The following is a 13,724-nucleotide window of genomic DNA, read 5'->3' on the forward strand; positions in this document are numbered from 1 at the left end:
TGATTCAGCATAATTTGTTCATGAAAACTAGGTAATTTCATAGAAATCTAACAAAACAAGATGAAAAATTGATTATTTGGTTAAAGGTATAGAGAAGTGGTTCGGCTTTAATATCCTCTTGATTTATAAGTAGTAGAAAAATCTGTTATGTGAGCTTACCTTAATATCTTTTCTTTTGATATTCCCTGACATCTGTAACTGGCTTTTTGAGAGTTGTTATTATCAGTTACTGATAATTCCTTTTTATCATTCACGAAATATAACTTGAGACCTTTGTTCAGAAAGGAAGGCTCAGATATTAATGAACAACTTTATTATTCCAAGGTTGGGTTCCCTGCTCATGTGAGTTTTCAGCTATTGATTTTAACTGCAGTAATTACTATACGTCTTTGTTGATAATTTCAGTTGGCTACTCATTTTAAATCCTATCTTTTTTTTCATAACTAGTGATTTTAAAGTTTTGGCATATGAGGATTTCAATGGTTCTGGACTTGGCTTAAACGTTGAAATTTAAAACTCTTGGTTAATGATCAGAGGCATCTGAGGTGGTCTTATGTGGCACTTCTCAACCTTTGTCCCCTAGGACACACCTGACCCTCCTATCAGCCACAGACAAATCCTGCTCATTAACTGTAGCTCCACTCCTCTCTCTCCACCTAGGAAGTGAATCTTTACACGCATTACCTTCAATCTAAAAACAAATCATTAAGAAATATTAGCACTTTTTGTCAGCAACAAATTACTGGAACATTCCTCCTGACACTTCATCACACTACACCCACATCACATGATGGATGCCTCATGACTCCCAGGGAAAAACACTGCTCTCATAGTTACTACAGTGCGCTGGGAAACAAGAAACAAAGGACAAAAAATAAAGCCATCCCCCTTATACTGAAGAATAACCCTTGCTGGGGCAGTCACTTACCCTCTCTATGCTAAGTTCTCCTTACATGCAAAATGAAAGCTACAAGAAGTTCTCATGAGATTATTAATAAGTTTAACATTATTGTTTTGAAAGCGTCAATTTAACAAGATAGGATGGAGGGCCTGGCAAAAGAGGGAGGGAATCAAACGTGGAGAGCCTGGAATCATAGGCTGAGGAGTTGGACTTTTATGTAATGGAGACTTGTAAAGATTATTGAACAGAGTAGCAAGCATAATCATCAATATCTCTGTCTTAGGAGGAGATCTAGCAGCAGTGTGTAGAGTGGAGGTGAGAGATACGGAAATAAGAAAAGTTAGGAGAGTATTACGAAGGTCCAGACCAGAGATGCTGAGGGTAATTGCTGTGGAATTGGGGGGGAGGGATGGGACCAATTTAAGAGGTAACGCAGATAATCAGTTACAAGGAGCCATCAGATTTGGTTACTAAATGGTGTGAAGAGTGAGGGAGAGGAAGGAAGGATTTGAACAGGACTTTGAGATTTCTGGCCTGAACATCTGAAGATGCTGCTGCCATTAACTGAGTGGAAGCACAAGGATTGCTTGTTTGTGTGTGGGGCGGGGGGGCGGGGTGTGCGTGTATGTGTAATAGGTGAAGTGGTCAGGGGTTAAGGAAGGATTTTGTCCTGCTGTTTGAAGTGCCTGTGGACACCCGTGCGGTGCTATCCAGCTAGACAGAGTAGGTCTCGGGACGTTTCCTCGTTTAAAGGAAAGGAATACTCTTGTAATGCAAACAGCTCATTTTTATAGTGCTCAACCATCAGCGCCCCAAACCCTGAGGTAGTTATTAACTCGCCAGCAGTAAAAGTTGATTACAGCTCCTGTCTTATGACTGTGTGAAGGCTCTTGTTTCCCACAACTTCCACGGGCAAGGCAAAATGATATTAATTGTGATTAATTATCGTGTGGCACGATACAAAGACTAGATATTTATGTGGCTTCCAGAGGGCGCTTGCTCGGTTTTTCGCTGCATCCCTCAGGGAAAGGAAACTGGACAGCTCCCTGGGTGGCCTTCGGCCCTTCCTGGGTCAGAGCCAGCCAGGCACGACCTGCCCCCAGCCAAGTGGGTCTGGGCCTTCAAGCCCTCTCTGACTTGGGCGCTCCGACCTTGCGCGGACGGCCCTGCTGCCCCGCTTCTTCTCTCGCGGACCCCGGCCCCTGCGCCGGGGCGGGGCGGGGCGGGGCGGGCTGCCCGAGGCCCCGCCCCCTCGCCCGCGCCGCCGGCTCTCCTCGGCCGCGGTGCGGTGCGCGCCTGCGCCGGCCCTCGCCTCGGAGCAGCCATGATGGTGGGTGTTCTGCCCGGCGCCGGGTCCCGGGCGCGCGGTGGGGGCGGCGGGCGCGGGGCGGGCACGGGGGCCGCGCCGGCCTGGCACTAATGTCTGCCTTTGTGTTTCTCCCACTCCATCCTCTTCTCCGGCGCTCCGGGTCCTGCCGACCACGCAGGAAGGCCTGGACGACGGCCCCGACTTCCTCTCGGAAGAGGACCGCGGAGTAAGTTGTGCCTCCTGGTTCGCGAGACCCTCCTTCCCACGCTTTGGCCCGGGGTGTGGTGCGAAGAGGGATCCTCGGCCGCGCGGCGCCCCTTCCCCGCCGGCCTGCTTTCGGTTTCCCCGCCGCCGCGCCCTGCCCCGCCCTCCTGCAGCTCTTGCTCGCCCGGGGCCGCTCGGTTCTGATTTCCCGGGACCGCGGCCGCTTTCTTGTGCCCCGCCCTAGCTTGGACCCTCGGGGGACCTCCTCGCCCGGCAGGGTCGGGGTGCAGGTGTCGAAGAGGAGGTGGAGGCCGGAGCTGGACCCTCGCCCCCGCCACTTCGGTGGCTGTGAAACCCATCCTCAGACCTTCCTGGCGGCACCTTCAATTTTCTCCCCTGTGGACCTCTCGAACCCGCCCCTGCCGGCCCTTCTCTCCTCTAAAACAGTGTACAGGCTTGTTCTAAATTACCGCTTTGCAAGGTATTTTAAAGTCACCGAATCTTAACTCTTCTCCAGTATGCTACCAGATTTTGCAAAGTGCTGGTAGCCCACGGTACCTTCACTTTTCTTAATGTCTCCAAAATACATCTTTTGTAGAGTTCCTTTGGTGTTGTTTTGAGGAGAATTGAATTCCACTTCAGAAAGGGCCTTCAGGGCCCCAGCGCCTCCCTCCCTCTCTCTCCCCCCATTTGCCTTGGCTGAAGGGTGGTAATCTGTATAGTGCCTTGTACAAGTGAGCACTTGAAAAACATTGACATGATTGCAGCTCAGCAAGGTTCCACGGTTCCTTCACATTTAACAGCCTGCACTTAGTTGCCCATTTTGCCTTTACTTATTCATCTTAGATAATGCGAGAGACACATTTGTTCGTCGATTTTTGGTAGGCGATAAAATATTCTTGTAAGGTATTATTGTTTTTTAAGTATGAGATAGTATTAACTGATGACCTTTATAAAGCTTTCAAATGGTAAGAAGGATGCAGAGTGTTACGTATTTTTATTTTATAAATAATGAATTGATAAATTTCTCAGTTGACACAAAATGATCGTTTAGAATTTCTAGTTAGTGCGAAAGCATCAAATAGGATTTCTGATTGTTTCTAAAACTTTTAGTTTCTAATGAATTTTAAAACAAAGTGTGTGTTTTAATGTATCTTCTGGGATAAGACAGTAGAGTTAGATCACCACTTATAAATTATATGTGGGGTTTTAAATAGGGGAAACCAGCAGATTTCTTTAGTGAAATGGGAGGAATTGATTATAGCACAAACTGATTTTTCTAAATACAAAGCATATAGCCTTCTTTATTTAGATAACAACTTTGTGTCTTATTTTTGAGGTCTACCAGGAAAAGCAAACAGGATTTGCTCTTGTAAAATCTGACTAATGTTCAGTAAAAGTATTAATTTTTTGAATATTTATGTTTATGTGAAAAGTAGAGTATTTTCTGATGAATATTTGTGTTCTTTTATGCCTTTGGTAAGATTTGCTTATGGAACTGGAACTAATTAAGTAATGTGTCCAAAAACTTTTTTCAGAAAAGTTACAAAATTAAAGGGAGAGGGAGACAAAGAGCATGTCTGACCGGGAGGTTCTTGTAGAATCTTGTAGATGAAAATTTTAATATGAAGATGGAAAAAACATTACCATAAATTAGAAAGCATTTAGAATGTTATGATGAATATGTATACATGTGCAGTTCTTCCTTGTTTTTGTCCTGTGGAACTGGGTTAATCATAGTGTGTAATAATCATAGCTGGCACTGTGTTAAGCACTTCTTTATTGTTTCCTTATATCCTCTCATCATCCTTTTGAAGCTTTTAGTGTCCGCCTTTTACAGATGAGAAATCTGAACCTCAGAGAAACTAAGTAGTGTGAGGTCACACAGCCAGTGAGTGGGAGAGGTGGACTTTAAACCAAGTTTCTGGCATGAGACCAGTGTGAGTATTTCTCCAAGTGGCCTTGAAACACTTGCATCAGAATCACCTGGGGTGTTTGAAAACAAAAGTTTCTGGGTTCTCGCCCTAGTAAATTAATCTCATGAGGTGGGGAGAAGGACAGATAACTATTAACAAGCACCCAAGAAGATTCCATTGTGCACTGAAAGTTGATTATGGATGTACAAATTTATCCTGCTTATTTCCTTGTTTTAAAGATTTTCTTTATTCAGTTTTTCCCCCCAAAGCCCCAGTAGATAGTTGTACGTCATAGGTTCACATCCTTCTAGTTGCTGTACGTGGGACTCGGCCTTGCGTTGGACGGAGAAGTGGTGCCTCGGGGCGCTCCCGGGATCCGAACCCGGGCCGCCAGCATCAGAGTGCGCGCACTTAACCGCTAAGCCACGGGGCCGGCCCTCCTTGTTTTAGGAACAGAAATATCTGGCCTGTTTAAATTTCCTTGTGTTGTGTTTGTCCTGATAGAAATAGATTGCCATAATTAGAACTTTTAGGCATTGCACTTTTAGTTTAGATTGTCTTGTTCAGCCTTTTAAGAAGGAGAGTTGATGGAGAAAAAGCCTAAAGTGTATATTTGATATGCATTGCAGATGGGACATCACAGATTCAAAAATAGTAGTGCAAGCATTTCAAACAAAACAGCAAGTAAGCGAAATTAAAGCCAGTATTTTTAAAGAAATTTTTAAGCAGCCTTAAATTTTCATCCTGATATTTGGAACAGAGGAGAATCTTACAGGCTTAAGAAAATATTGTTCTGTGAGAAGCTTAAAAAGCAGACTTTAAGAAAAGCACAATATTGAAAATCATTAGCCACTTTTTGATCTCTTCAGCCACACCTCTCCATAATAGGGTTTTTTTTCCCCCAGATGAAAGGCAATAACATATTATTTAGTAAACAAATGAGCTCTTTGAACTGGACATATTATACTCTGAGATGCTTGTTAAAAGAGCACAGGATGCCAGTGTGATGGCCTAATTCTCTTAGCATTTGATTCAAATTCGAAATAATATGTTTATTATTTTCAAAATTACTTCAGGTGGAGTAACTACACGTCTCCTGGACTCCTAGCCTTGCTCCTTCCTCTGTATTCCTTATCTCATTAATGTCATCATTTTTCAGTCAAGCAGCCAAGAAAGCTGCATCATCATATCCTTCATCCCCATATCAGAATAATCAGGAAGCCGGTAAATTTCACCTCGGAAATGTTGTTCATCGCATCTTTCATTTGCATGGCCCCAGTTAAGGTCCTTGCTATTTCTTAACCAGAATTGTAGCAGTACCTGTCGTTGGTGTCTGTCTCCCGCCTTGCTGCTTTCCAATCCAGCCTTCACATTACTTCTAGTTAGCTAACTAAAAGGATTAAATCACGGAGCACCACTGGTCAAGAGGACTGAGACCCCATTCTTTTCACAGCAAGGTCCAAACTCCTTAGGCTAGCATTCAACACTGTTCATAAACATTTCAGGCTGGCTTCATTTCTTAATATGCTCCCTGCCACCATCACTCTAGGCTCAATCTAGTCTACTTGTCATTGCCCAAGCACCTCTGGACTTGAATGTCTGCTCTATGCATGCTCTTCAGTCTTGTGGACTGGTGTTTTTTTCTCACTTGAAATTTGACTTATCTTTTAAGACTTGGCCCAGATGTTTACATTTTCTTTTGTACCTGCTCAGTATTTAGCTTGAACACATTCCACATTTAGTGATAGCTATTTCAGATAAAAATGTGACAGATTGTGTTGGCAGAGAATAAGAAGATGAATGTTGGCGGAGGGAGAAGAGAAAGTTCCTGCCCTGAGACCATCTTGTGTAGTGAGGGACTTAGGATAAAGTGCTAGGAGAGTACAAAGGAGAGAGTGGTTCACTTTGGGGGAGGGGGACTAGTGAAGATGTAATGATAGCTACACACTGGTATAGTGTTTACTACGTGCCGGGGACTTTCCATATATTAACTCAAGTCTTAAATCCCTGTGACGTAGGTGCTATTATTCCTCCTTTGGAAAGGAAAACTGAGTCTCAGATTAAACACCTTGCCCAAGGTCATACAGCCAGTAAGAGCTGGATTCAACTCAGGCAGTCTAGCTGTAGGTCCTGGCCTCTTAACCATTATGCTGTCTCCTAAATGAGCTAAGTCTTAAATGTTGATCAGGAATTTTGTAGGAAAGGAGGCTTCCCTGCAGAGAGGATAGCATGTGTAGGAATTTGCTTCCAGCTGGAGTGCTTGTTTTTACCAGAAGCAGGGATTGCAGAGGTAGATATATGGATAGTACAGATAAGAGTGTAAAGCACGTGATAAAGACTCTGGGCAGTGGGAAGTCCTGAGGGATTTTACTCCGGGAAAGATGAATGCCTAGAAAATAGCATTGTAGATTACTCTGATGTGGAGAGTGGTTTGAGGCTTCCTTTCAGCAAGCAGAGAAACCAGTTAACAGCTATTGCAACAGTCCAGATGAGAAATGATGAAGGTAGAACTAAAGCAGTGGAAGAGGGGGTGAAGGAGGGGACATAGCAAAGAGATGTTTAGGAGATGGAATTGACAGGGTATAGTGACTGAATAAGTACATGGGCTGGGCAGAAGAGAAGGAGAAAATGAATATAAGATCTATAAGGATGAGGATCGTGTCATTTCACTGCTCTGTCCCCAGCACCTAGGACACTGCAGTCAATTGAAGGCACTCACTTGTTTCATAAGTGAACACATCCAGGTAGATATATCTAGTTGGTAACTCTAAATTCTGATTGGGAGCATAGAACAAGAGGTCTGAGTTGAAGATAGAAATTTAGGAGTTATTAGTCAAGAATGGCTGAGGTTGCTAAGGCTGTGTAGCACAGAGGAGAAACCAACATTTAAGGGCCAGGGGGAAGAAATGGTCTAATTAATGGAGTTGAGAGGGGTAGGAGGAGAATGAGAGGAGTCCCCAGAAGCTGAGAGAGTTTTAAGGAGGAAGTGGTCAGAATGATTGCCAAGGCAGAGTACCACAGAGAAGTCACACAGACTGAATAGTATTGGATTTGGAAATTAGGGACTCACTGTGTGAAGGTTTTGTGAAACCAAGGCTAGCTTGACTAGAGGAGCAGTGTGTGAGCAGGTCCTGGAGCAGACAGGAAGATCAGTTGCTCAGGTGGACAGACAGCTCAGCCCTCCACAGCATACCACTTCTGGAGAGAATGCAGAGAAGGTGGTGAGGCCAAATTCGTTTTTAGAAAGGTTTATTGATGAGTCAGGGAAAAACAGTTGCTAGTGTTTATTTCTCTGGGATGTGGGAAGCAAGGTCACTTGTTGAGCGTAGGGGGTAGAAATGTGGTAGAGGGTTGAGGTAGTACAATTTGGAGTAGCTGAAGGGGAGCTGAGCAGATCTGCTTAGTACTGTTGAGTGGTTGTAAGTGCCTAATTTAGAGACCATTAATTTGTAGTGGACCAAGGTAAAGAGTTGTGACTTCTCTAGCCACACTCAACAGCTCAAAAAGCAAAGAAAGTTGATGGTTGAATTGATCCTGAGTGTGGGCATTTGCGAGCCAGGTATGGCAAAAGAGCAATGAGAGTTGACAGGACCAGTGAGAAAGGTATTGGAGTGACATTTCATGGAGTGGATTGCAAAAGGAGTGAAGCAGAGAGGGGCTGACCACCTGGAGATATGTGGAAAGGTCGCAGGACTGGAGGTATTGATAAGGTCAAATTGTGCACATAATAAAAGTGGTGGGGAGAAGAGAATGGGAAACACTTAAGTTTATGTTTTATTTCATAAAGTTGATTGTCTTCCTCACAACAAACAGATTTCTTGAAGCAAGGCTTTTTGTTTACCTTATATCCTCCTCAATACCTAGGACAGTTGTTTGCATGTAAGTGCTAAAAAAAAGTTTATTAAATAAATACATATTGGTATCCTGTCTAAAGAGTGAAGTGTTATATTTGTCCTACCAGTAATATTAACTTTGACTTCGAGGGAATGCGTAGGTAAACCCCATTGGTACTATCCTACTAATGTTCTGTTGTTTCTGGTATGATATGTGAGAGGAAATCTAGTTGGAAATGCCAGTGGTGACTTTTCTCTAGCCATACTCAGCAACTCACACTATAAAGGCAAAGAAAATTGATGGTTGAATTGATCCTAAAGGTGGGAATTTGCAAGCCAGGTATGGCAAAAGAGCATTGGGAGTTGATGGGGCCAGCAGAAAAGGTGTTGGAGTGACATATCATGTGACCCTAGTAATGTTTTGTTGTTTCTGGTATGGTATATGAGAGGAAATCTGGTTCCAAAGCCAGTTTCCAGAAAATGTATGTATAATCAACCATTGATCTGACTGCTGGGTATACAGGGCACATAGTAATAATGGAAATGATGTATTACAGGACTTCCAAAATGATAACTGGGCTAGAAGTTAAATAGATGTAAAATTTGGCCTGAATTAGTGAGCTTAGCAGAATTTACTTCTGTCTGTCTCATGAGGTCTTTCAATGATTGTACTGTAATTACCTGAAAACAGTTCTGGTTACCACCTTATTTGCTACTCTTCCCTCCTTTCCATTCAACAAGTTTTTTTTTTTTTTTTTAAGATTTTTTTATTTATTTATTTTTCCCCCAAAGTCCCAGTAGATAGTTGTATGTCATAGCTGCACATCCTTCTAGTTGCTGTATATGGGACGCCGCCTCAGCATGGCCGGAGAAGCTGTGCATCAGTGCGCACGCGGGATTCCAACCCAGGCCGCCAGTAGCGGAGCGCCCGCACTTAACCGCTAAGCCACGGGGCCGGCCCCATTCAACAAGTATTTGTTGAGGGCCTCCACTGGGAATATAGCAACAAGCAAAACAAACAAAAATCTGTGTCCTCATAGAACTGACAGGAAATGACGGTGGGATAGGGATTATTTTGGGGTGAAGGGGGGTTGAGCTGCAGTTTTCGATAGGGTAGCCAGGAAGGGCCTTCCTGAGAGGGTGACATTTCAGTAATGACGATGAAGGAAATGAGGGAGTGAGCCATGCACATAGATCTGGGGGCAGAATGTTCCAGGCAGAGGGAACAGTAAGTGCAAAGACTCCTGAGGTGGCAGCAGCCGGCGTGTTGAAGGAACAGCAAGGAGGCCATATGGCAGGGCTGCGGTGAGCCAGAGGAATAATAGATTAGTCAGAAAGACAATGTCTAATGCAGATTTTATAGGGCCTGGTGGGTCACTGTAAGGACTTTGGCATTTCTCTAAGTGGGAACCCCTTAAGCTTTGAGCAGAGGAATGATTTCTAGTTTAACAGGGTCCTTCCGGGGGCTGTATAAGAAACAGGTGGAAGGGCAGAAGCAAGAGACCGCTTGGGAGGCTGTTGCAGTAATCCAAGTTAGTTTCCTTCTTTTCTTCATCCATCCGTCTGTCTCTGTACATTTGCTTTTCTGGCAAAAGATAAACAACTAATTTTTAAGGAATGTTCTAAGGTAGGTACTTTACAGTAAACAAGTCAGTGTAGTAAACTAATAGTGAGTGTCAGCAATAGGGCAGTGTCTTTAAATTATTTTTTATAATGATATCGTATTTGTGTTACTTAATCCATTTCTCTGTCCTAGTCTTTCTGTTGACCATGAGACAAATGTTTTATCTAGTCAGTCTCTGACAAAAGAAAGTACAAAGTTTATTGGCCCAGATAAGGATTAAACCAGTGAACGTAGTCTAATTAGAATTTCCTCAGACAAACCGACCTCACTGGTTGTGGAAAGTTAATTAAATGTTGATGAATCACAAGTTGTTTGCTTTGACTCTTTCCCTTAATAAAAACTCTCTACAATTAGTGACTTCTCTAAACAAAGAAGAAAATCCACCTGGAGAATCTGTGTATATTTCATCTAATTAACACTAAATTTACAATATGATATTTTATCAAATCTAAGGTGCAATTGATTAGAAAAGATATATTTTATATACCACTAACAAAGAAAAAATATTGCCAATTAAACTGTAATTTGTCCATCAATTGAAAAGCATCCCTATTTCAGATATGTTAAAATGTGAAAAATATGCATCTAGAATTGATGAAAAATGATAGTACATTAGCTTTCAGTGAAAATTTTGTGCTGATGTGGGGGATGACTTTATTTTATTGGATGGATTTTCCATTATACGTCTTAGTTATTAGAAACAGGACTTAAAAAAAAAAGCCTTACTTGTGTGAAGCAAATCTTATTGTCAAATAAAATAATTTTTTATGTCTACTTTTCTCCTTAGGCTCAGGAAATGGAAAAAATTATGTGAGGTGTGAAGTGTATATAGGAACTGACTATAGGAAGACGCAGAACCAGAATGAACACTTTACTTGATATTTTGAACTTAGTATGAAAGATAAGTTAAAGGAGTCAGAATCTCACCATAAGCGTTTTGCTGTGACCACATTTGTGGTTCATACACATTTTCCTGAGATCAGTTGTAGAACTCATTTGTTAAAAGAATGAAAAAGACAAATGGTAAATGGAATTAATAGCTATTAAGGCGATATGTAAATGGATAATATGCTTTAGTAAGGCATACAAGAGAATTTACAGAAGAGTTAAAAAGTAAGGAAGTTGAGGCATAAAAGTACAGGAGAGAACTTCTGGGGGTGATGGAAATGTTCCATGTCTTGATTATGGTCGTGATTACAGGGGTGTAACCTGTATATTTGTTAAATCTCTTCAAACTATATACTTAAAATCTGCATTTCATTGTATGTAAACTATACCTAAAAAAATAGAATCCAAGACTAAAAGTGGTAAATATATAATATAGGAATATTTTTATTGATAAAAGTTACAATAAAAAAAAAGCCAAGTGTTGTACTAGCAGAAAAAAACAAAAAAAGGGAAACAGTGTATTTGGTATACAAGGATAGGGAAATGGAAGAAAGAGAAATATTTTAATAATTTGGAATAATCTTAAATTGGAAGCTATTTATTTATTTTTGAGGTATAGTTGACATGTTAGTTTCAGGTGTACAACATAATGATTCGACGTTTGTATACATTGTGACATGATCACTGCAATAAGTCTAGTTGACATCCGTCACCATGCATAGTTACAGAAATAACAGCTGTTTAAATGTAGAAATCCTGAAAGGTGTGTTTCCAAATTGATAGACCAATGGCTAAAAATATAAAATGAGTCTGAAAATAAAAATGTACATGTAGCTATGAAATCTGACAAAAATATTTTTTATAATCATTAAAAAAAAACTATTAGTTGAGTTGAAGTTTTGATAGAATGTAAAGACAAAGACAGCCCTGAAAATCTAAGTTAGTGTTCCCAAATACAGTTTTTAAGGCACTTTGCCTGAAGATTCTGTTTTGCTAGGTCTGTGGTAGAGTCTGGGATTCTGTATTTTTTCACAAGCACCCAGGTTGATTCTTATCAGTTGTGTTTGGGAAATGCTAGAATAGGCAATGAAAACATAAGAAATGGAGAAATGCCAAGGATGTTATTCCAAAAACTGTATGATAAATTTATTAGTTTCCTGTGGCTGCTGTAATAAATTACCACAAACTTGGTGGCTTAGTACCACAGAAATTTATTCTCTCATAGTTCTGCAGGCCAAAAGTCTGAAATCAGTATCACTGAGCTGAAATCAAGGTGTTGGCAGGGCCACGCTCCCTGAGGCTCTCAGGAAGAATTAGTTACCTGTCTCTTCCAGCTTCTGGGAGCTGCCTGCAATCTTTTGCTTGTGGCTCCATCACTGTAATCTCTGTCTCCACAGGCATGTTGCCTTCTCTTTTGTCTGTGCCAAATCTCCCTCTGCTTCCCTTTTGTAAGGATACACGTAATTGTATTTAGGGCCCACCTGGATAATACAGGCTAATTCCCATCTCAAAGATCCTTAATTTAGTCAGACCTGCAAAGCCCTTTTTTGCCAGATAAGGTAAGATGCTCAGGTTCCAGGGATTTGGATGTGGATATCTTTTGGGGAGGCATTGTTTAGCCTACCACAATAAACATCTTAAAAGTGGCCAGAATGTGAGTAAAGAGAGAAAAGGAAACAGATTTCTTTCTTTCCTTTTTTTTTTTTTTTGGTGAGGAAGATTGGCCCTGAGCTAACATCCATTGCCAGTCTTCCTCTTTTTGCTTGAGGAAGATTGTCCCTGAGCTAACATCTGTGCAAATCTTCCTCTACTTTGTATACGGGATGCCGCCACAGCGTGCCTTGCTGAGCGTTATGTAGGTCCATGCCTGGGATCCGAACCTGCAAACCCCAGGCCGCCAAAGCAGAGCACTCGAACTTAACCACTACGTCACTGGGCTGGCCCCAGGAAACAGACTTCTTAAACTAGAATTAAAGTAAGCATTGGAGAAGAGGTGGTAAGGACAGCAGTAAGACCTGATTAAGACTAAATAGAAATGAAAAAACCAAAGAACAGAGTTCTCCAATATTGTTTCCAATATTGCAGAGGCAACGAGGTAGTTGGAAAATGGAAAAGAAAACTTCGTCATACCTCAAGGCAACTTTTAATTTCATTTCTTTTATTAGACAATGGGCTACCTATAACGTTGAGTACAACAATAATTTTTAAACCTTATTTTTAAATGTTTTCATGTAAGTTTATAGTATAAACTTTTAAAAATATGGTTACTGATTGACATTTAGCTTAATACAAATTTATTAAAGTTATCAATAAAATTTTTATTAAAAGCCATCATAGATGGTATCACACCATTTAAACCGTGATTAATTTCTTCTGTGAATCTTAAATTGGATTTTATATAACAGTATTTATTTTTTTATATGTTTATTCACTCTAGAACCAGTAGTGCAAAATGAAATAGTATATTACTACTTTTTTTTTTTTTTTTTGGGTGAGGAAGATCAGCCCTGAGCTAACATCCATGCCAGTCCTCTTTTTTTGCTGAGGAAGACTGGCCCTGAGCTAACATCCGTGCCAGTCTTCCTCTACTTTGTACAGGACGCCGCCACAGCATGGCCCGACAAGCGGTGTGTCGGTGTGCGCCCGGGATCCAAACCCGGGCCGCCAGCAGCAGAGCGTGCGCACTCGACTGCCACACCATGGGCCAGCCCCATATTGCTTTTTTTATTACTAATAAAGTTAAACAACCCTATTTAATGAAAAACTTCACAAAATTCATCTTTTAATAAATCACAGGATTTCTGTAAAGAAGGCTTACTTTTTTCCTATTTGTAAAAGTAATACGTACCTGTTGTGGAAATTTGGGAGAATAAAGGAATATATAAAGAAGAAAATCCATTATTCACATTTTGTTGTACTTCCTATAAGCCTTTTATGTATGCATTTGAAAAAATATAATTGAGATCATAGAGTATATACAATTTGCTTCCAGTATTTTTTCCATTTACATTGTAATTGAAATTTGAGATGCTACCTAGGTGAGATTCCC

General features: G+C 41.3%; 1 protein-coding gene across 2 annotated transcripts in view; it reads left to right on the forward strand.

Annotated features, from left to right (window-relative positions):
* The first annotated feature begins 2,177 nt into the window (after positions 1 to 2,177).
* The window catches only part of SNX6 (sorting nexin 6), a 51,392-nt gene continuing 39,845 nt past the window's right edge, over positions 2,178 to 13,724 (forward strand). Inside the window, exons 1-2 of one of the 2 annotated variants that reach the window (XM_087422672.1) lie at positions 2,178 to 2,231; positions 2,389 to 2,436. In XM_087422672.1, the coding sequence (XP_087278798.1) occupies positions 2,226 to 2,231; positions 2,389 to 2,436 (54 nt within the window). In that variant the 5' untranslated portion in view covers positions 2,178 to 2,225. The remainder of the gene's footprint in view (positions 2,232 to 2,388; positions 2,437 to 13,724) is intronic. The other variant, XM_087422683.1, reaches the window with a different exon arrangement.

Source organism: Ceratotherium simum, chromosome 3 (genome assembly GCF_057802395.1).
Source record: "Ceratotherium simum simum isolate JZ-2026a chromosome 3, ASM5780239v1, whole genome shotgun sequence".
Taxonomy (NCBI): domain Eukaryota; kingdom Metazoa; phylum Chordata; class Mammalia; order Perissodactyla; family Rhinocerotidae; genus Ceratotherium; species Ceratotherium simum.